This window comes from Dunckerocampus dactyliophorus, chromosome 19 (assembly GCF_027744805.1).
Source record: "Dunckerocampus dactyliophorus isolate RoL2022-P2 chromosome 19, RoL_Ddac_1.1, whole genome shotgun sequence".
Taxonomy (NCBI): Eukaryota; Metazoa; Chordata; class Actinopteri; order Syngnathiformes; family Syngnathidae; genus Dunckerocampus; species Dunckerocampus dactyliophorus.
Window position 1 is genome coordinate 12,266,018 of NC_072837.1, and position 24,087 is coordinate 12,290,104.

At 41.0% G+C, this 24,087-nt stretch overlaps 2 protein-coding genes across 5 annotated transcripts in view; one reads left to right on the forward strand and one right to left on the reverse strand.

The window, feature by feature from the left end:
• Window positions 1-2,262: 2,262 nt before the first annotated feature.
• Window positions 2,263-18,856, forward strand: cep85l (centrosomal protein 85, like). Of its 2 annotated transcripts, none has more exons than XM_054761550.1 (13): window positions 2,263-2,573; window positions 3,824-3,970; window positions 6,023-6,897; window positions 8,056-8,141; window positions 9,380-9,494; window positions 9,610-9,765; window positions 9,980-10,132; window positions 10,883-11,037; window positions 13,475-13,592; window positions 13,679-13,729; window positions 14,521-14,619; window positions 14,901-15,078; window positions 16,215-18,856. In XM_054761550.1, exons 1-13 carry the CDS (start codon window positions 2,525-2,527, stop codon window positions 16,379-16,381), a joined length of 2,349 nt encoding a protein of 782 aa, XP_054617525.1. In that variant the 5' UTR covers window positions 2,263-2,524; the 3' UTR covers window positions 16,382-18,856. The 2 variants fall into 2 exon arrangements, with proteins under 2 accessions (XP_054617525.1, XP_054617524.1); XM_054761549.1 differs by having other exon boundaries at window positions 2,272-2,573; window positions 14,898-15,078; window positions 16,215-18,853.
• gopc (golgi-associated PDZ and coiled-coil motif containing) overlaps window positions 13,132-24,087 on the reverse strand; it is a 28,431-nt gene continuing 17,475 nt past the window's right edge. For 2 of the 3 annotated variants that reach the window (XM_054761553.1, XM_054761551.1), the window contains 3 exons: window positions 22,101-22,265; window positions 21,856-22,021; window positions 13,134-20,447 (listed from right to left, as the gene is read on the reverse strand). In XM_054761553.1, the coding sequence (XP_054617528.1) occupies window positions 20,329-20,447; window positions 21,856-22,021; window positions 22,101-22,265 (450 nt within the window). In that variant the 3' untranslated portion in view covers window positions 13,134-20,328. Of the gene's footprint in view, window positions 20,448-21,855; window positions 22,022-22,100; window positions 22,266-24,087 lie in introns of all 3 variants that reach the window. The other variant, XM_054761552.1, reaches the window with a different exon arrangement.

Here is a 24,087-nt window from a genome sequence, read left to right on the forward strand (position 1 = left end):
TTTTCCAAAAATTACAACTTTGCTGCTTTTATTTGTCATCTTACGACTTTAAGAAAGTCGTCTTTTTTTCTGTAATGTTTCAACTGACATTTTTCCCTCATAATTTGACGACATTGTGACTTTTTGGTTAGAATACACATTTTTTCCTCTTAATATTTTGACTTTATTCTTGTAAAATTACTGCTGATTTTTCCAGTTTTTTGTTACATTATGTTTTTAAAATGTGCCACAGGCGCAAATGGGCCACACTTTTGCCACCGCCGCTGTAGAGTTTGCATGTTCTCTTGGAAGGTTTTCTTCAGGTCTCTCATTTAGAGGATAACAAGAAAACAAAAACAATAATCTACTTTAGTTAAAAATTTTACTTTGAAATATTGCTTAGTCCCATTTTCTTTTTTTATTAACTGAAAAAACATTTGTGTGTTTTATTTGTATCTGAAGTACATGCACCCTATCCTTCTCCAGGAAAAGTTCTGATACTTTGTTGTAAAAGTCTGGTCACCTCCTGGTGAGTCTGCCTATACTGTATAATCCTCCATTTTAGCAGTCAAATTCATTCATTCAGGAGAGCATACCGTAAATTTCTTCTCTATGGAAGGACTGCAATGACTAGCGCCTTCCAGCTCATGCACGCCCCCACCCTTTTTGAGGATGATGTGAGTACTGAAAGTGTCTCCTGTATGACATTTTAGTTTATTTTATTGTGGGATTATTAAGAAAAACTCATAATAAAACTCCGACAGTAGGCGAAGCTTGCTCACTAAGCAGAGAAAGGGTGCTGGCGGCAGCCTCGTCTTTGCTTTCTACCCTGTATTTGATCAGGGAATGTGCAAGTTGTTAAACAATTGGAATCATACAAAAACTGCATTTCTAATGATGGCTGAGAAATCGACTCTTAAAATATTTCACTCTGTGTGCAGTGAATCTACAGAATATGAGTTTGCCTTTTTGAATTAAACTACTGAACTGTAACTTTTTAAAGATAATCTAATTCATTGAAATGCACCTTGCAGTGCCGTGTTATACTGCATTTGACTGATGTGCTTTTATTTTAAAGGTTTGACTGACTACAGGATGTTAGGCCGAGGTTGTCGCTGGATTACGCAACAGTGACGTCACTACGCCGGCTCATCTGACGGCGTCTTGAGTCGTTCATATGTATGGGTCACCTGCTCTCGCTCGCGCTTAACGTGCTATTCTCTAATGAAATACTAGGGGGCTCGCTTCTTTCTCTTTGACGAGCTAACTTACGGTGTAGTAGTAAACAATGGCGCCTCGCTACATCCGCATAAAACTAACGTAGAGACCTGTTGATGTTCTAATATTAATGCTCTTAATTCTGGTGTTCGTGAATGCAACTGAAAACTACTGTTGGCAAAAAATAAAATTAAAAACAGCACCAGACTGTGTAACAACATCAGAATGCTACTGTATTATGTAGGTGTTTTTATTTTCGAACATTAATTGCTCATAGGCGCCACAATTTACTCCGTTTTTTGTTATGGCGGACTTTCTGGCGCCTCGCCGAGAAGGAAAACCCGGAAATGATGTACGAAGAAAAGCCGACCAATCACAGCTCTGTAGTCGCTTACGTTGCCGCCGTGGCCCAGGAGCATAATTTAGCGATGTATTATTTTAAAAACCGCATTGTGGAATACGCCTTGCAGTCTATTTCAAGCAGTTCTGGTCAACCAGCAGTGTAAAGTCTAAAAAAGCGACACCCGTCAAAATAAAAGCGCCCCATCAAAATTTAAAATACTTTTTCATTGTAGGTCCAGGGCCGTATAGGACAGAATCTGGGCCCGGATTCGTACCGCTGAATCCGCATTGAGTGACCTGTGACCTCGGTGATTCATGGACATTACAAGCATGACAGAAATGACTGTTAAGGACTTCATTTGTTGTGTTGTTTACTGTTGTAATATGTACATATATATTGTTGTATTTGCATACTGGGGGAATAAGCTGTTGAAGGGGGGGGGGGGGGTTGCGGGCATAAAGTCAAAGTATTTTAATGAAAGCCAAAAGTAGTTTTTGCTTTTTTTTTACTTATTTTGCACAATTTACAACAAGAAAAATTGTTCACTAATAAGTTCGATACCATTTTTCGTTTTAAAATATTTTTCTTGTGTTTTTTTTAAGATTATAATCATCAACGAAGGCGAAATTATCTTCACCTTCCGACAAAAGTATCGACATCCGTATCGGTATCGACAATAGATGTGCCTCGCCAAGACTGCTGAAGACAGCGTGCTGGCAGGGGAGGAGTTTAATGACGTTGTTCCACGCAGCATCTGACGTCATCCAATGTAATTTATAGGAAGGAGACCGTTACCAGAAAATGTCTTCAGACTAGGTACTTACAGGAATGGCTAATAGAGCTCGTCTACCTCGCTAAAATACCACGGCTAGCGTAGTAACCGTGTCTAAATCCCACACTGGCCTCATTCCGCACGTTGAGTGTTTTTCCCGCCGACCTTAGAGCTGCTTTTCCGCTGTTACATAAAACCTCTGAACATTGCCAATGTGGAACAGAGCTGATCCTGACGATGGGTACCAGTCTTCTAAAACAGGTGAGAGTCATGACCGTTCCGTTGATGTTGTGACATGTCGTCCGATATATGTTGAAGCGCCTAGAGACATACATTTTATGTGTGTTGCTAAGGGCAAACTGCAGCTGCTAAAACAAGTGACTAGAATGTGACACCACATTTGAGAGGACGTCGACATGTCGTCTGTCTATCACACCTGCAATGGAGTGTAGTTTAGCAACACACCTGATTCTAATTAGGCTTGTGTGTTCTCATACCCCGTGCTTACGCCGGTGGTGTCTAAAGTGCGGCCCGGAGGCCATTTGCTGCCACGGCTGTTCTTTGTTGGCCTGCGGCACATTATAAAGCTATCATTTAAAAAGAAAAAATGGAAAAGAAAATGGAAAAATCAACAGTAAGCAGGAAATATTTGTAAATTTATGAGAATGTCATGTGAGGAAAAATAATATCTATGGTCTCGTAGCATAAAGTTGAAATATATTATTTTTTTAAAATAATATTCATAATATTATGAAAAACAAAAAGTTGTAATTTTTGGAAAATTGGGTTGTGGGAAAAAGTTATAAGAATAAATAAAAAATATTATGAGAATAATGTAGGGATGTCCGATTTAGGCTTTTTTGGCAATAACCGATATGCCAATATTAGGAATCCTTATTTATAAATGGAATATTTTCATAGTTGTAGCATAAAAAAACCTGTTTATGACCTTCTAAATACAGTTTTTAACATTACTAATGCAGTGAAGACATGAAATAACACCCCTATAGTCACCTTTACACTCCTATTACCCAATATAGTAGACAAAACAAAAAAATAAGACATATTAGACATAAATAAGACATAACAGACTCGTATATTAGCACTGGGAGAGTGTTCTGGACAGCATATTATAGAGCAAGTCTGTGAATGCGTCTTCTGAATGCCTTACATTTGTATTTTTGTATTTTTTAGGACAAGAATATATAAAATTTTCTGACATTTTTTTTGTCTGTATTCTGCCACAAAACAGAATAAAACTGTGAGAGTGAAGCCGTGAAATTCGAAGCACAAAGTAGCAAGGGATTACTGTATTCGATTAGACAGAGATCCACTGTAGTCCAGTTTGATGCAATGGATGCTAAGCATTCATCAGAGTGCCTTTGACCAGCACGTTCCTCGTGGGGCCCACATACACGGGGAATACACATTTCCAAAATGTTAAAAATCTTTTTTCCAATTAAAGAATGCATTTTTGCATTAAACCTCATAGCCAACTTTCTGTGTTTCAGGTTCAAATAGCGGAATCTCTCCAGGATGTGTCGCCAGCCATGAATCAACCTGGCACAGCAAGCAGCCCAGTGTCTTCCGACGTCGACACAGCAGTGTGTCAGACAGTGGCGATACCGGCATTGGTACCTGCTCTGATGGCGTGGAAGGTAGGAGGACTCTACCAAAAACAGTCATGACATTTACTCAGTATTTATCGAAATTAATATTTGGGGTTTGAATAATTTTTTTTTTGGTGCTAAATCAATAAACATGTATTGATTTCCTTTCAGGGACCAGACTTTTAAGCCCAGTCCTGGTATTTGCAACATGACTGAAGTCAAAATTATTTGCTTTCCAGAAGTTAAAAAGCTATTTGTATCGCAGACATTTGATAACACGTTTGATACAAACATCATCACCCGAATTCATTGCAGAAATATGAAGTCATGTATTTATGGTTCAACTCAAATGTTCAAGATGAGTTCCTTTCAAATAAACACGTTTTAGCCACCTTGGCTACGCAGCTCTTCTCACATTATACAGTACCTTAAAAGTGATACTGAAGCTTTGTATTTAATTACGAGGCTCTCGTGAGACGAACCTAAAATGGGATACACTGGTCCAACTAATTGTTAACTGAGTTGGATGAATCCAGGGCTACGTACTGTACCACCAGCAACCATTATCAATCACAAGGTTACAACCTCTTTTAGCCTCTCGCGCAAAAACCCCCATAAAAAACGTATAAATATGTTGTTGGGATGGGACATTGGGGTTTATAAAATTGTATAACTACGTTTCTGGTATTGAATGAGTTAATAATAGGCCGTGTTCTACCACGAAACAGCATGATTTATGAATTAATATATTTCCGGAAAAACACAATAGCGTGAAGCTGCAAAAGTCTGTGCGAGAAAGGGGAGGGATTGCTGGATGTGTGAATTATATCAGGGCTGCCCGATATATATCGATATTTCTTTACGCACGATACCAATAACAAACATATCATTCATATAAATATAGATTGGATTTGCGTTGTTTTTTTGTATGTTGACGTGGACGTCTCGCTCATCTGTGTGTGTGTGTGTGTGTTTCTACGCTCCTGAGCGGGGCTACAGCTTAAAGGAGGAGAGAAGAGGAGGAGCAGAAGCCCCCATAAGCATGAAGGAAGCAAAAAGTTCCAGTGTTGCCAACTTGGCGACCCTGTTGCTAAATCTGGCCACATTCCGAACCCTCTTGTCGACATATTTTCTCAAAAGCGACTAGCGACAAATCTGGCTACTTTTTCCGGCGTCGTTGGAGAGTTTTCTGGTATTTGGGGACTTAAAAGTGAAAGGACGTATTATTGTGCAGTTAGCGTGTGGTCACGGAGCATCAGCGGTTGCTCCCCATGCAGCCGTCAGCTAGCGCTGCACACTGCATAGTGGAGGTCCACGCATCCCCACTGGGGTGGATCTCACCCTGTTTTACAGAGTGGAATGTTTCTTAATCTTCATTAAATGACTAGTCATATACTCATTCGGACTTAGTCACTTACCTGCCAGTATGTCAGAAGGTGTGATGGAAAAACGATTCCTAGTCCTAACTAGGGGGCGAGTCCGAGTGTAATTATTACGCCGTCTAGACTTTGAGAGGTGCCAGCCATGATCAAATATTACAATTATTTTATTTTGATGAAGTGATGGCCAGTTTTAAATTGAACAAACTAAGAATCCAGTTCATTTGTAGTTCTAAAGGTGATGAAGGTGTTTTTACTCACTTTTTTGTCTCTCCTACGAGGTTCTGTGTTCTAAAAATAATACCGTTCAAAGTAAAGTATTTTTGATTTGCTGCTGACAGTTAAAAATGTCCTCTTAAACGGGGCACTTTGTTTCATATTTTGTTCTTTTGCGCTTTTGGTATTGGCTGAGGATTTGAGCATAGATAAAGTTTTATTAGAAAGATTGATGATTATATTTTCCTTTTTTTCTGGATTTATTTCAAAAAGAGAATGGACTATTTTATTTTAGTGGCTATTTTTGTACAATTGAATGAAACTTATTTGCATGCATATTTATTTGACTTTACCTAAGCTCACTTTGTGGAATAAATATCAGGATATATATTGATATTAAACATAAATATGATCCATATCGCCCAGCCCTAAATGATATGCTTGATTATGGTCATGCGTGTTGTATAACCTTAAAGGTCTCTTTCCGATGTCCACCCTCCTTCAGATGACTCCAGCTCAAGCACCACACCTTCATCTCTGCAGCCACAATCCCGCCGTCACTCTGGTCAAGAGGATGCGTTTGGCAGCAGCATCCCCGTCGGCCATGTCAAGCCATCCCCTTGCACCTCATCCTACAGCAGCCTGAAAAGGATACCCTCACCCAGCAGCTCAGGTCACTGGAGCAAGTCTTGCCAGTTGCTCCCTCCAGCTAGTTCTCCTCTCAGTGCACCGAGTAGTGTGGACATGAGGGACCAGCAGCCCATCCGGAGGTGGTCTTCTCTAACTAAGTTGTCATCCGGGGCTGAAAAGGGCTCCAGTCGGACGTCAGTTCACCAGCACAACACAGATTCACATGGCTCTCTAGACAGAGGACTGCTGTACGGCTACAGAAAGGAACCACGTGGTTTAAATGGGGACCTTTATTTACCTTTATCTTCCTCCTTACTCTGTCATAGCTTGTTGCAGCGCTCACCTGGCGCCGGTCCCTGCTACTGGAGCCAACATGGTAGTAAATCCACTGGTTTTGAAACAGACCTGTCTCTTTCCTCAACCCTATCCTCACCCGTTAAACAGAGCAGTTTGGACATGAACTATGGTAGTCTAGCAGAGGCTAAGCTGGCTCTGGGAGGTGGTCAGGTTCATTGCTTTGGTTCACCACAGCAAGCGGAGTCCCCTCTTAGTCACCGGGTTGACAGAGACTCTCCCATTCAGCCGGCCGTCCGTACTCAAATGTGGCTGACTGAGCAGATGGAGTACAGCTCTAAAGTTGAGCATGGAGGAGAACTCGGCCAGTTCCTCGGTACCGGAGCAAAGGTCTGTGGTGGAAATGGATTCTCGCCCTGGCAAGGACCAACACTTGAAGCAGGATTGCAGGACCAGGTGAGATCAATCAGCTCTCGTATGCTGTGATGTTTTTGCGTGCAGGACGTAGCTGACATTTGTCTTTCTGTGACCGTCTATTTGTGACATCAGATAAAGCATGGAATCCTTAAAAACTGCTACCAACAGCAAACTAATCATGGTTTAAAAAGCCATATATTTAAGTCAAGTATTTATTAGTTTGTAGTATCATACGATGCGTACGGCTGAGATGTCATGGCGCGTCAACGTGAGTTGTCGATGTGGACCAAGGGAAGTTGTAGGAGACTTTTAGATTTATATACAGATGCGCCAAAATGTTACTCTACTGTGATTCACTTTGTATGGACTTATTTCGCAAAATGCGAATGAAAGTGTTGAAAAGCGTAGTCGCACGCGTGCTCCCTTTTTATTTGTTCTACTCATCCATTTTTAGGCGCATATGCGAGTGACATGCTGGCACTGTACAGCCGTTCCCTCATCGTCTGTTCCCTTGACCAAAAAGGCTATTTTCTTTTTCATTAAAACACAGAATTTATCGACCGTCGGTTATCGTGGTAAATTTTGGTAACGGTAAATTTTCGGTTTATCGCCCAGGCCTATTACATACATACCTATCCCAGCTGACTTTGGGAGCAAGGCGGGGTTCACCCTGGACTGGTCGCCAGCCAATCGCAGGGCACATATAGACAAACAACCATTCACACTCACATTCATACCTATGGACAATTTAGAGCCGCCAGTTAACCTAACATGCATGTTTTTGGAATGTGGGAGGAAACCGGAGTACCCGGAGAAAACCCACGCACGCACGGGGAGAACATGCAAACGCCACACAGAGATGCCCAATGGAGATTTGAACCCAGATCTCCTGACTGTGTGGCCAACATGGTAACAACCACTTGGCGACCGTGCGGCAATAAGGAATCCTACTTTGCGGAAATTCACTTATCACGGTCGGGTCTGGAACCAGTTAACCGCCATAAATGAGGGATTACTGTGCAATGTGCATCTTCAACAAATTCAAAATAAATTCAAACTTGTGCACCCAATTCTTGTTTAAAAAAAAAAAATCATTCCACCCTAGAAAGAGAACAGTTCAAATAAATCACCAAAATTGATCCGTTGAACATTGACTTCCATGTTGAGTCTAACTGTACCTAACTGTTTACGTTGCAGATGCTGCAGGGGACATCCCAGATGATCAACACGCTGGTGAAGGTTAAAGAGGGAATGCTGAGACAAAGAGAGTTGGAGATAGACAGGTAAATACTTACCTGCTTCTGCTGAACAATGAATGCAAACGAAGCTTGTGCTTGTCTTCTAATGGTAGGAAATCAACCACTGAAGACGATGTCACTCTCACTGTCTGAGTCAAGTTTCTTGTGTTTCAGTATGCATCATTTAGGTCAGGGGTGTCCAAAGTGCACCCTGGGGGCCATTTGCAGTCGACGGCTGTTTTTTTTTTTTTTTTTTAATTAGCCTGTGTCACATTTTAAAAATATAATTTAACCAGAAAACTAAAAAAATAAACAACTGCAGCAAAAATGGGAAGAATCAGCAGTCATTTTGCAACAATAAAGTCAAAATATGAAGCGAAAAAAATCTAACAAGAAAAGGCTGTAATTTTATGAGTATAACGTCGTAATAACATTGAAATATAAAGGAAAAATATTTTTTTTGAAGTTGTAAGATTATGACAAACAAACAAAACAGAGAATAAAGTTGTAGTTTGGGGGAAATTAGGTTGCAGGGAAAAGTTATAATCTTACGAGAATAACGTCTAAATATGTGAATGAAGTCATAATTATGAGAGGAAAATTTAAGAGTTGGAAAATTGTGATGACAACAGCAACAGAAATGGACAACATGGCTGTAATTTTATGAGAATAAAGTCAAAATATAAGAGAAAAGTCCTATTCTAATGTGAAAGAAAATCATAATTTCACGAGAATATACTCGTAATAGTATGAGGAAAATAATGTCATTTTAGTGGCATAGAGTTGAAATATTAAAAGAAAAGATACATAATTTTTTTTAAAAAATCCATAATATGAGAAACAAAACAAAAAAAGTTGTCATTTTTGGAAAAAGTTTTAATATTATGGTGGTAGGGTCAAAATATTATAACATTAAAAAAGAAAATGTACGCACATTGTTGAAAAAGAAAGTTGACATATTTGAAACATTTAAAAAAAATGAGGAAAAAACAGTTTGGATTAATACTTAATCACCTATATCACAACGCTGAGATGCAGTTTTGTTTTTTAATATATATATAACTTCTTGGCATATCTACATGTGTTGCTTTACACAATATCCATTTTTCACTATTTTTCACTTCTGGAAAAAGTTTGGACACCCCTGATTTAGGTGTAATACCAAAGTAAATGAAGCAATCCATGCATTCACCTTTTATCCTTGCAGCGTGTAAAATGTGCCAGGTTTGTTCTTGGACTGGACATTGCCAGTGCCTGTGACGGATGCAAGATCTTTCTTTTAGGCAGAATCAGCAGATCCTGCAGCTCCACGCCCGCATTCGAGAGAATGAGCTGAGAGCCCAGCAGGTGCTGCACAGTCAGAGGTGGTTTGAAGACCCTCAGATTTTGCAGATGAAGGTAACTTTTAACCATCTGTCATCAATAGAAATTCAAGGCTTCAAATCACCCTTATTACAACACACGGTTATGTTAAAACATTACTCCCTGTAATGTGTGGTATCTGCTGTAATAGGAGTCGGTGAAGGAAGTGGCATCTGATCGGCTGAGCTGTCGTGAAGAACTCGGCAGGAAACTGGCAGTGGCTGAACTGGAAGTGCTCCACCTTAACGAGCTTTACAAGCAAGCCACTCAGAAATATACAGAAGACCTCAGGAAACTGGAAGAAAAGGTACAACTTGCCAAACGGTGGACTTTGTCGTACGAGCGATACATGGAGTCAGCTTTTCTCTTAAATGAGAAATGTCATCACATTTTAGTCTCACCACACCCCTACCGGTGACTATGCCGCCTTCCTTTCTCCCAAAGTCAGGTGGGATAGGCTGACCCTGCGTAGAATGAGCTGTGGAAGTGGAGTGCATCATTGTTTTGGGTTTTGTCTGCAGATAAAGACGAGGGATCGTTACATCAACAGCTTAAAGAAGAAATGTCAGAGGGAGAGTGAACAGAACCAGGAAAAACAGCAACGTATAGAAACTCTGGAGAAGTACCTCGCGGATCTGCCAACGCTGGACGAGGTGCAGGTCCAGACCCTGCAGGTGCGCACTCACACAGCACCCCCACCCTCACTGGCAATGGCAGCACAACTTCCAGTGCAGATGAATGCTTTATGCACAGTTTGTGCCCTTTTTCACGGCAGGAGATGAATACTCAACAGGCTTTTGCACTATTGGCACGCATTAATGCAGGCATGTCCAAAGTGCTGCCGGGGGGCCATTTGTGGATTGTGGCTGTTTTTTTTTATTGGCCCGCAGCACATTCTAAAAATATAATTTAACAAGAAAACAAAAAAATAGGCAAAAGTGGAACAATCAGCAAGAATAAAGCCAAAATATGAAGAGAAAAAAGTGTTACACCAACGTACTAACGTAGTTGCTGTATATTATGAGGAAAAATAGTCATTTCAGTAGTTGAAATAGGAAAGAAAAATACTTTTAATTTAAAACGGAGAGGGTTTTAGGGGGTTAAGACATCTCCTGGCAGGTTTGTATTCTGTTTGGTGCACCACGTAGGGAAGACCTGCTCTCATTTAGCACACAATATGAATGATCTGGAAAAATCTCCATAATATAAATTGTAGACAAAGTATGCATTCTTTTAATAAATCAGGATGTGCATAATAGTTGGAGTTCTCCTCATTTTCCAGGAGGCTGCTGGCCATATCAGGAGTCAGAACTTGTCGAATAAAGCCGGAAAAAAAACCTACTCCCCTGTCGAAAGACGGGGATATCTTGAAGTTTTACACAAATTCCTTCCATCTGAGCACACAGTGTTGTTTTTGTTCTCAGCTGGAGGAGGTGCAGAAGAAAGCCGAGGACCTGGAGAAGAAGATGTGTGGCATACAGAAGGACCTAGACGACTGCTGTGGTCTGCTGAGAGACAAAGACGTCAAGATTAGGACACAAGACAGGAGAGAGAAGGAGCTGATTGCATCTGTACATAGGTACGCTTCAAATGGACTGCAGATTCTTGCACGTCACCTTCATTCAGGGTGACCAAGCATCCTGTTTTCCCAGGACGTGTCCTGGTTTTCATTGTGTTTCATTGGGCACATGTTCCCTGAGAGGCTGCTGGATGTGCTATTATTTCATATTTAACTTAGTTGTCCACTAAGACTTGAAAAGAGAGAGATTATTTTTCTAGTACAGAAGAGACATTTTTATTAGGAATACACAATATATTTATTTTTCCCGATAATGTCCTGCTTCTCAAGACTGATACCGATGCTAACAATCCACAGATTTTTATATCTATTATTTTTACAATGTTGAATTAACTGTAGTTTGTCGACTAAGGTAGGTAAGAACGACTCCAAGTTGGATTTGATCAACTGTACCTGTAGATTTTTCCTAATTAAATAACATGACATCGCTATACCCCAGCTAGCCATTTTTGGTTACCAGAACGTTCCCAAAACCTAAAAAAAATAACATTTTTTTAAATAGCGGGGGCTCAGAAGTACAGAGCGTGGTTCCAATGGGTTTACTAGCCGACAAAAGATGGGATCTTTAACGATGGTAAAGAACTGGTCGTCCAGTGCCATCATTTCCGTGATGAAATCACGCTTGAGCCTTCGGGTCGTCTCTTCCCCCCCCCCCCCCCCCCCCTTTTTCCACGGGCCCCAGGTTCAGGTGGTGACCAGGTTTGATGTGGTGAAACTCCGTTTGTTTCATGCCGTCATCGCGCAGCATTTGGTGCAACTAGCACACGCACAAGCACAAGCACTTCCTCTGAAACCGGGAATGTTTGTAAACAAGTGAGCTCAGGGGAAGTTACGACGGCCGTAAATGTCGCAGGCAGGAGAGAAAAGGAGCGCTTGATTTGAGCACCATAACAATACGCGTGCTCTTGTCTCATTGGAGCATTTTTATAAATTATCAGTTTTAGATTTCAGATTTATCGGTATGTTGTCATAATTCCTCATATCGGTCCGATAATTTTCGCGCACCTCTAATTTTGTTAGCATTATTTAATTCCAGAGATTTTACATTTATTTTTGCACCATTTGAAATGTACCAACAAACTATTATTCTAGGCCAGGGTGTGCAAACTTTATCCAGTGAGAGCCACATAGTGAAAAATGAAAGGATGCAACTTTGCCACTTTGATATTTAGTAAAGCAACACATGTACATATGCTAACAAGTTATATACTGTACTGTATATTTCAAGAAAAACGTATTCAGGTTTTCAGTTAATGTGCGAACACTAGAAAGAAATGCTTTGAGTTGTGGATACCAGCGTTCTGTTCATGTTCTGGTAAAACAAGCATATTGGCTTTGTTTGGGTTGAAATAAGATAGGAAAATATCTGGCATTTTAAAGTTGTAAAAGTAGCTCTCACAAGGAAAAAACATTGCTGTTCCCTGATATAGCCAATAGTACATTTAAAAAAAAAAAAGTACATTATCTATGTGATCGGTATCAGTATCGGCTGATCCGACTCGTGAATGATCGGTATCTGTATCGGCAGCCTAAAACCCTGATGAGAGCTTCCCTAATTATGTTGTTATTCCCCCATACTATGCCTCTAATACTATTAAAACTATTAATAATAAATAAATAACATACTGTTTCGTTACTATGTCAGCTCTATGCTACTATTTGTAAAATCTACTTTTCCTAGTTGGAATATGACACTTTTGTCTTAATATTTTGACTTTATTCATGTAATTTTCCATTTCTGCTGGTGTTTTTTTTTTTTTTTTTTTGTAAATTCTTGTAAATTTTCATCTCGTAATTATGACTTTATTCCCATCATTTTTATTGTAACATTACAGTTTTTTCCGCAACCTAGTATTAAAAAAAAAAATTAAACTTTTTTTTGTTTCTTATAATGTTAGGACTTTTAAAAAGTAACATCTTTTGCTTTAATTTTTCTACTTTATACTACTAAAATGACATTATTATTCTTGGTAATATCATATTATTCTTGTAATTTTTATTTTTCTTGTTAGATTACAACTTTTTTCTCTTAACATTTGGACTTTATTCTTATTTAAAAAAAAAAAGTCTTTTGCTTTTCTTGTTAAATTGTACTTTTAAGAATGTGCAGCATACAAAAAAAAAAAAAAAAAAAAAACAGCCGTGGGCTGCAAATGGCCTCCCTTTAAACACCCGTCTTGTAGGCACACTAAAAAAATGTTTCGCAACCACTTCACCGCCGGGTCGAGTGTAATCAAAAACCCTAACTGAATCATTGTTTTGCTCTACTGAAGTGTTTTGTTTTGCAATACGCGCCTCATCCTGAAAGGGTGGGGGTGTGCATTAGCTGCCGTCCTTCTATAGAGAGGAAATGCTATGAGTATTTCCTCTCTATAGAAGGACTTCCCTGCTCATAATAACATGTATTCGCATGATATCACCTTGTTGACATCTACAGCCTGCAGCAGAAGGTGCAGCAGTGCTTGGAGGACGGTGTGAGGTTGCCTGTGTTGGATCTGAAGCAGCTGGAGGAAGAAAACGCTGAGCTTCTGGAGAAGCGCGACCATAGCAGCAGGGTAGTTTGGAGCACATCACTGTGAAATGCTGTATGTACACATGGGCATCACATGCACATCGACTGCTTTTCTTTGCTCCCCACCAGCTCATCGAGCACCAGAAAGGACAGATTCATCGACTGAGCTCACACGTAAAGGTAAGCTAGCAAACAAGTGATGGAAACGTACTTGGAACAGCTGGTCTCGCGATGGAGTAGGAGGCGGCTTTTTGGCCTCGAATACTAATACTACTTTAATACTTCAGGGTTCGCAGCTTCACTCTATCATCGTTTTTCAAAAATAAATTAATAAATCATGCGGTTTTGTGGTTGAATCCAGCCTATTACTTGTATTAGTTCAAAAATATATGCATGTGCATATTAAAGCTCATTGTATTTTTTACTTAAATATAGTGGAACCTTGGTTAGCATCATTAATTCCTTACAGAAGGTCCAACTCTAACCGAAATGGCCAATTTTTCCCATAAGAAAGAATGTAAATCCAATGAATCCGTTCCAGAAAACCAAAAATGTTAACACAAAACGCATTTTTATAGTTTAACATGCAGAAATTAAACACATACTGTAAATGATGAATGAGATAAATGATCATTTAAGTTGACTTTTACCTTCATTGAAGACGTGATTGTTGACGACGGTCCCCAAAGACACGATGAGGCAGGGGGACACCACACAGACGCCATCTTCCTGTTTTGCCATGAGTTATTTCATGAAAATAGATTGCTTACTCAAATGTTTCAGCTGGTTTTATCGTTTTCATCAGGCGTGTGTTTGAGGCTGCATCTTCCTGTCTGTTGGCTTTTTTGAGGTTGATTGCTGAGGATGAATTCATGTTGCTTTTCCAGCCAAGCGTTGGATTGTTTTGTGAGAGTTGCAGTGTTCTTTTCTTCCTCGATGCTGATGAAAAACACGTCCCTGTGCTTTGATAGGCAATCAGTGCAAGACTACACAAGGGACGAAGTCTTTCACACGTTTGTCCTCCTGAGGGCCAAGAGAGTCCGTCCATTGAGTCTTCGGCCTCGCCGCAGGTATCAATTGAACAAACGTTTATTTCATGTCTCTTACTTGTTGATACGAACACATGGACCACTGGTTCTTCTCTGGACCGTGTTTCAGATTCACGTCCACTCTTTTTTTTTTTTTTTTGTTTTCTAGCTAATCAGGTATCGGCTGATAAATAAGCACTTAGTATATTTGCTAAATACAAATTCACTACTTTTAATATTAAAATGATACTAATCGTGTTTGAGGTCATTTCCGAGCAGGACTTTAGGGAAGTTGACATGCGGATCTTGTGTTTATCAAGCAGCCACAGGCGGGTGACGGGCTGCGGGAGCGTTCTCTGTCCCACGCGGAGATGCCACAAGTGGGACGGCTTCTGAAAGAGATGTCCCTTTGTTTGCTGGACCTTCAGGCTCTCTGCAGCATCTTGGCTCAGAGAGCTCAAGGAAAGGAGCTCAACTTGTCTCTGTTGCTGCAAATGACGTGTACGTACGCCACACATTCACGCACACCACAGCGTCATTCCGCATTCACGTCCCTGCAAGTTCGGGCATTCTTGGTCCAAAAAAAATGATTGGAGGGCCAACCCATGTAGATATGCTGGCATGTTTTTTAGATTTAAAGAAAAAAAGAGCCTGCATCTCAGCTTTTTGTCATCGGTGACAAAGCGTCTTATCAATATCAACTTTTTCTTTTTACGTTACTTTTTTTTGCTTGTTTTTCCTTTCTGCTTTATTCTTGTAATGTCTTTTATTCTCATAATATTTGGACTTTATCGTAACATTATCATTTTTACCCAACCTAATTTTCTTAAAATTGCCACTTTATTTTTGTTTGTTTCTCATAATACAACTCTTTCTAGCTGCATATTTTTGTCTGTAATATTTCAACTTTATGCTATTTTTTTTTCTCGTAATATGACTTTTGTCTCCTAATATTTTGTCTTAATTACTGCTATATTGGGTAATAGGAGTGTAAGAGTGCCTATAAGGCAGGGCTTCTTAAATACTGTAGTGGGGCGGGCTCCCCTGAGGGCGTGCGGGGCACTGCCGGGGGGGGGGGGGGGGCAGGGAGGACTTTCAGTGTTAGTGCAGACCAAACATGTATGAATTTTTCATACTCAGAATGCAATTTGACTCTTGAATACGCTCGTATGCTTCATTGCTCTCCATTTTGCTGCATTTCGCTGGTTTCAGTTTCGAGTTCAGTCCAGATAAATAGATATCAGTTTCTCAATAGTATTTCAAATAGGGGGTGCGTGAAATCATTTCTGTCCTTGGGGGACGGAAAAATAATTGAGAATCATTGCTATAGGCGTGTTATTTCATGTCCAGAGAGCTCTAATAATGTTTAAAACCGCATTTAGAAGGTGCTTATTAGGGTACAAAAATATTTCATTTCTAAATAAGGAAAGGGTAAACTGCCAGTTGGCTTGAGACTCCGAAGTTGCTCTTGATGACTGATAGCAGTAATGGAAGTTTATAAAATGATTATGCAGACGTAACAAACGTGATTCAACCGTTGCATTCCAGTACTTGCGCCCGGCTTGTAGTACATATTGTGCTAAAACAAAGTCCGTGCCGTTGTCCTCCATATTTACATTGCGCATGTTTGTGTGCAGCGTTGAACATTCCCGCAGAGGAAAGCAAGTGCGGGGATGTGCAGGAGGAAGAAGCCAAGTTGAAACTGACGGAGGTGGGCCAGCTGAGGAAAGGCGTTGAGGAGCTGAGGAAGAACATTGCGGACTGCTACGCACACTACGTGGTGGACAGCAGGGCCAAGAAGTGACGGGAAATTGTTGGTGGTGTTCAACTCTATGCAAGCACATGAAGGCCGTTTCAATTCAAACGCAATTTTCCCTCATCCAGGTAAACTCACTATGGCTATGAATGCATAAACCATGCTGATGTGTCAGCATTTTTCACACGAGACATCAACTCAAAGTAGATCACCTCCGGAATATAGTACACCTAATTTCACGTGAAAGCATTGGCTTCATTATGTGAGTAGTTAATTACTCAATAATTCGTTTTTTAGATATAATAAATAAGGCATAAAGACTAATATTTTCAGGTAAAAAGTTGTAATATTATAACTTGGGGGTAGTGTCCGCAGCACCTTTTCGAAAAGCTTTGTTCCCCTCTAATTTGTACCGTCCAAAAACAATGTTACGCTATACTGTATTAAAACAAGACACTTTGTAGCACTAGGACCAAGCGGAAAACCGCTCCAGCCGAAGCCGGTTTACATTTAAGACCGCCCACAAAAGCTCATCAATTGGCTCAACTGATTTTTTTGGCTCGGGTGTGATCGGCCATCCCCGCTGTCACTCTATGTGCACGTGGACTTGCCCACCGGTGTCTTCGTTAGCTAGCCATAGCCCGTTACATGTTGGACGTTTCTTGTACCTGGGTCACGTCAGCTAGACAGTCTTTAATATCATTTAATGTAACGTGCGTGTGTACGTGTGTTTGATTCCCCCTTCACACCTCAGTCACCAGTTGTCCACGTAGCGAAAGGGGATGGACTAATTTGAAATAATGGTGGCTGAGGAGAAACCCCTAGCGGTGGAAAATAGGGAGCAGGTGGAGGAGGCGCTGGTAAATATTACTTCCTGGCAAGTGCGCATCGACATTACTATTCTGTCAACATTAGCAGCCTCAGGAACTGAGAACACAGTATACTTACTGACGTGTATGTCATATCTCTTATATGAGGGACACATGCAAGTTTTCTTTAGTCACAACTCACTGTAACAACCCAGGCATTTTCGTCTCTTCGGCAACACTCGGGCCGACTCGGCGCAACACTTCCTGTGGTCCGGTAAAGTTTGGTCTTCAAAATAAAAGCACGCCAGCAAACTATAACTATAACGGAGTACAGTATTCCATTAACACAGCACCACGGTTTTCCCAATCTACCAGATGTTAATGGGTGCCAGTAGTATCTTTTGTGTATTTCTGTGACCTTTTACGGTTTGTGTGCAAATAAGCTTACATATGTTTTATGAATGGGTGAAGTCTTCCACCCAACTGATAGTATTTGCCATTATTTCCCTAAATCAATTTAGCATCTAAATCACAGTAAACCTTCAACTAATAAATGTGCCCAAGGAATATTTTACTTTGTTCCAACTAGCAATCAAGTAACTGGTTGTATGTGCTTTACATTGTTCATCTTATCTTCTAACGTCATTGAACCCAAATACTTAGCAACACAAACGGTTCAGTCATGTTTGACTAATATTCCTATTTTAAGGGATTATTTATTGAATGGTTGCAGCTTTTTACATACTTATGTATGTACTTACTTACATTTGTTTAGACGTTCATTTGTTTGGCATCATGCTAACGTCTTTCAATTCTATGCTTTCTATTAAAGCCAATTGAAACAAAAGCATTGCTATGTTTTTGTTTGTTTGTTTTTTTGGTTTATAAAGCGTATAACATCGATGATATTTATGATTGCTTATTCCAACTGTGTTTTGGTTATTGTGATCTGTGTGTTTTTAAGGAGGCACAGTATGAATTGTTTTGGGGGGGGGGTTTCCCACTTTTCTTCCACTCTTACTGCAACAAAGTACTATTTGACATATATAGGAATGTATATTCATGTGTACATACAGTAATCCCTCGTTAGTTTTAGTCACCTCCCATTAGCTAATCTAGTTGAAAATAAGACATAAATACGGTAATATAGACTCACACTATGCAGTGGCTATTGTCTCATCAATGTGACATTACTGACCCCTAGTGACCAGTGTACAATGCTACATACATTTCTTTGAATGCATTTTCTGAATGCCTTATATTTGTATTCTACTTTGTCATTTTCATGCTTGACAATGCTGAATTCAGGCATAAAATTCATATGCACATTTTTTGACTAAGAGGCTATATTTAACCACACAACTACCATGATTTATTAATATAGTCTGAAAAAACGTAAAGTGTGAAGCCGTGAAATTCAAAGCGTGATGTCACACGGGACGGCAGTATATTAATATGAGACTATAAAACACACATTCAAAGTATTCACCACTGGTCAGCAGGTGTCAGTAATGATACTGTAATATTCAGCAATGATAGCCAGAACAGGCTTTTATTGCAGGGTTGAATTATAATACCTAATAAAAACACGGCTGCCGTTGCGGCTGTCACCCACGTCAAGCTAAAACTTTCCTTCTTGTCCACCCCCCCACTCAGCTCGCCTAGCACTGGAAGACATTTACAATAATAACATACACAAGCACAAGTCTTATGTCTTACTTCCTCTTATTTTGTCCACTATATTGGGTAATAGGAATGTAAAGTTGACTGTAGGGGTGTTATTTCATGTCTAGAGGGCTCTAATAATGTTAAAAAGTGTATTTAGAATTTAAACAGCGTTTATTTGCTCCACTCCATTTATAAATAAGGAATCCTACTGTGCGGAAATTCACTTATCAGGTTGAGTCTGGAACCGATCAACCGCTGTAAATGAGGGATTACTGTAGTTGGATGTGCATTATTTCCTATGGGAATTCATCGTACCCTTGGAAAGCCCAGGTGCTACTCTATTTTGTATTAAGGCGTTCAATATACAACTAAGTATTCAGGATTTTTTTTTTTTTAATTACCGTACTGGTATGTACTAAAAAGTAGAATTAGAAGCACATTTTATTTCAAGGCTTAATACAGTTGCGATAAAGGTGTGGAAAGGAAAGGAAGAAAAGCAAAAGAATGACTTTTGGTTTAAGAATGATGTTTTGGCATAAGGGATCAAGTGAAGGAAACAAACGTTTCTGAAGTGTCAGGGGGTCAACTTTCTTACACTAGAATAAAGAAAAAGCATTTTGAACAGCTATCCATCCACATGGTTAGAATCTACTGAAGTGCATGACATCACACGGTGTCAGATGTAACAATCACTCCCAGCATGACGTCGGGTTGAGAAGTCTATTCTGCAGTGGCTGCCATATAAATAGGAGGGTTGTGTTGCGACGCTGAGGACGTTAGCAATCTAAGGCATTTTTAGCAGGAACATGCTTCGTTTATGGAGGGAATCGAGGAACTTGGGGTGTACTCAAACTTGGCCGCTTCACAAGTCCTGCACGTTTGGCTCGTGTGAGCGCTCCGATCCGATGAACGTTTCCCCTCCTTTGGCACGGAGGTGGGGCAGGGCATGGAATGATGACAGCCACCACCTTCCAATAGAAATAATCCCAACTCCAAATACGAGTGGAAGTAATGCGCCAAGTCAGGGAAATTGCAGTGTAACAGTGGACAAACAAACGGAACCAAGCACGTTTGTTTGTGTAATAAAGACGAGTCATTAAATTGATGCGATCAAGTGAGAGAAATTGCAGTAAAACGCCCGTGCAGAATTGATGGGATGCATTTGCCAGGTGCGGGAGGGGTCCATCACGGTGCATACAAGTGGTCTAGTGTGAGTACACCCTTAGCGTCCACTTACTTCTCTTTGGATCCTTTGAGTGCCATGGCTTTTTGCAGGCGTACAAAGCCAACTAAAACCACTAAACATGCCAGGAAATTGGGTAGAAAATCAGGAGCCTCCCATCACCAACCCAACTTGTATTCTTTAGTCACGTCTTCCTGCTAGCATTCCCACGTGCCATCAAGCCTCCTAATGTCAACACTAAAACATCCACAGAGAAAAAAGGGACAACAAACTGCTTCTGCGTGCTGCAGATGTGATTCAGTACTTGGGAAAGAGATACAAATCCTGTGTGTCTCCTAAGAGGAGCTGCGAGCGTCGGGAGGCTTGGAAGGAGTTTCTTCTGACGGCGTCTCACTGGAGAGTCCCACGTCTCCGTTCTCTGCGCCGTTGCTCACCGACATCTTCTCTAGAGCTGCTGAGGGAGAAAACACACCCGCAGACGATGCATTAGGTACACAAAAGTTGCTTTTACATTTATGGTTCGGCATTCACAGCCCCAACAAATCTGTGGATTTTTTGATCAATTTTTTTAGTCTTTGAATCAAGGAATAACTCTTAGCAAAACAGAAAGGTGTTGATCTCGCCACATCGTGTCTTTGGAAACAATCTTGTCTTCAATGAAGGTAAAAGTAACCTTAAATGTTCATTTATCCCGTTTGTTCATGTACAATTGTTTTATGCATGTACAACTTTATAAACCTTTTGCGTGAACATGTTTTGGCTTTCTGGAACAGACTAATTAGCTTTGCATTATTTCTTACTTCTTATGGGCACATTTGTTTGGGTTAGACCAGTGGTGTCCAAAGTGCGGCCCGGGGGGCCATTTGCGGTCCGCAGTTGTTTCCTTATTGGCCCGCGGAACATTCTCAAAATATAATTGAACTAAAAAAAAAAAAAACAGCAGCAAAAATGGAAAAATCTGCAGTCATTTTATAAGAATAAAGTTAAAATATTAAGAGAAAAAAGTTATTAAAAGTAATCTGATGAGAAAGTGTCATCATTTTACAAGAATAACGTAATATTATGAGAGGGCAAAATGCTATTTTAGCAGCATAAAGTCAAAATATTAAAGAAATACGACATGATTTTTTTATATATGGTTAAATATATACATGCTATAAAATATGAGCAACAATCAAAACAACAAATCATCCATCCATCCATCCATCCATCCATCCTCCTCCGCTTGTCCAGGTCACGAGGGCCTTTGCCTTCCGGCTCAGCTCTCTCTTCACCACGACGGTCCGGTACAGCGACCGCATTACTGCAGACGCGGCACCGATCTGCCTATCGACCTCACGCTCCAACCGTCCCTCACTCATGAACACGACCCCGAACAACAAATCAAATCATGTTGTCATTTTTGAAAAATGTGGTTGTACAAAAAGTTCTAATGTTATGAGAATAAAGTCAAAACATGGGAATAAAGTCATAATTCTAAGAAGAACATTTACAGCAAGAAAGTTGAACTTGTTGGAAATGTAAAGAAACAGCAGCAATATGGGAATAAAGTCAAAATAAGAGAATAAAGTTGTTATCTTTTAGGAGAATAAACTTGACAGACTATTGGAAAAAATGTAATTTTAGTAGCATCGAGTTAAAATAAGTCATAATATTCAAGATTCAAGAGTTTTATTGTCATATGCACAGTAAAACAGTAGTTCTACTATGCAATGAAATTCTTGTTCTGTGTAATATTATGAGGAACTAACCCTAACTAACCCTGGGTTAACTAACCCTAACTAACCCTGGGTTAGAGTCGGACCTTCTGTAACGGATGAATGATGCATTCTGTCCACTTTATGGAGGGATTGTGAACACACCTTGTAAAGATGCTGAGCCGCCACAGGGTGGCGCGGTACTGTTCTCCTCCAGCTCATCCAGGTAGAGTCTGTAGCGATGACCGTTGTCGTCTTCGTACTCCACATTCTCATCATCGCTGTCCACCTCTGGAGCCACGTACACCACTTCGAACTCTATCTGCCCCGACTGGTACAAAGAGATGATGCAGAAAGAGCTTTGGAGAAGCGTGAGTGTGTGTGTGTGTACACCAGTGAAGTGGTGTTACCTGTTGGGAGAGAATGGTGACAGCCTCTTTGTGTTTGGCATCTCTCAGATTGATGCTGTTGACAGCCAAGATGGCGTCTCCGACGTGCAAACCTCCACATCTGTCTGCAGGCTGCCCTGGATGGATCTCTGAGATGAGGATGGGAACACCATGCTCCTTTCCCCCCTGACCACACACACACACACACACACACACACACACACACACACAGTTAGGAGTAAATCAGGTATGTTTTTTGCCTTTATGGTTATATGCATATTGCCAAAAATATTTACACACACATGAGCTCAGTAGGTGGACCTTGCAACCTTGATCTCAATCCATTACAGTAACTTATTTTAAACAGCAAAATTGGAACAATCACCAGTAATTTTACAAGAATAAAGTAAAAATACCACAGAGAAAAAAACTTGTATTAAAACTTGTTTTGAAATATTAAAACAAAAGTTGTCATAGTTGGAAATTTGGGTTCGGGAACAAGTTATAATGAAGGAAAAAAGTCAAAATATTATTTTTACAAAATGAAAAATATCAAAATGGTCTTTGACTTTTTCAGTGAAACAAATTTGGAGCCGTCTGCCTTGAACCTTTGTCTCATGTACATCCATCCATCCATCCATCCATCCATCTTCTACCGCTTATCCAAGATCGGGTCGCGGGGGCAACAGCCTAAGCAGGGAGGCCCAGATTTTCCTCTCCCCGGCCACTTCAGCCAGCTCCTCGCGGCGGATCCCGAGGCGTTCCTAGGCCAGTTGGGAAACATAGTCTCTCCAACGTGTCCTGGGTCTTCCCCGAGGCCTTCTACCGGCCAGACTTGCCTTGAACACCTCCCCAGGGAGGCGTCCGGGAGGCATCCTGACCAGATGCCCAAGCCACCTCATCTGGCTCTTCTCAATGCGGAGGAGTAGCGGTTCTACTCCGAGTCTCTCCCGGATGACAGTGCTTCTCACCTTATCTCTAAGGGAGAGCCCAGCCACCCTACGGAGAAAACTAATTTCGGCCGCTTGTACCCGCGATCTTGTCCTTTCGGTCATTACCCAAAGCTCATGACCATAGGTGACGGTAGGAACGTAGATCGACCAGTAAATTCAGAGCTTTGCCTTTTGGCTTAGCTCTCTCTTCACCACAACAGACCAATGTAGAGTCCGCATCACTGCAGACGCCGCACCAATTCGCTTGTCGATCTCGCGTTCCATCCTTCCCTCACTCGTGAACAAGACCCCAAGGTACCTAAACACCTCCACTTGGGGCAGGATCTCATCTCCGACCCGGAGATGGCATTCCACCCTTTTCCGGGCGAGAACGATGGACTCGGACTTGGAGGTGCTGATTCTCATCCCAGCCGCTTCACACTCGGCTGCGAACCGATCCGGTGAAAGTTGAAGTTCACGGCTTGATGAAGCCAGCAAGACCACATCATCTGCAAAAAGCAGAGACTCAATCCTGCAGCCACCAAACCGGAACCCCTCAATGCCCTGGCTGTGCCTAGAAATTCTGTCCATAAAAATAATGAACAGAATTGGTGACAAAGGGCAGCCCTGGCGGAGTCCAACCTTCACTGGAAACAGGTCCGACTTACTGCCGGCAATGCGAACCAAACTCTGACACCGGTCATACAGGGAACGAACAGCCTGAATTAGCTGGTCTGATACCCCATACTCCCGGAGAACTCTCCACAGAATTCCTCGAGGAACACGGTCGAATGCCTTCTCCAAGTCCACAAAACACATGTAGACTGGTTGGGCAAACTTCCATGCACCCTCAAGGACCCTGCTGAGAGTGTACAGTAGAGCTGGTCCACAGTTCCACGACCAGGATGAAAACCACACTGCTCCTCCTGAATCCAAGATTCAACTATCCGGCGGATCCTCCTCTGCAGAACCCCTGAATAGACCTTACCAGAGAGGCTGAGGAGTGTCATACCACAATAGTTGGAACACACCCGCCGGTCCCCCTTCTTAAAAAGGGGGACCACCACCCCGGCCTG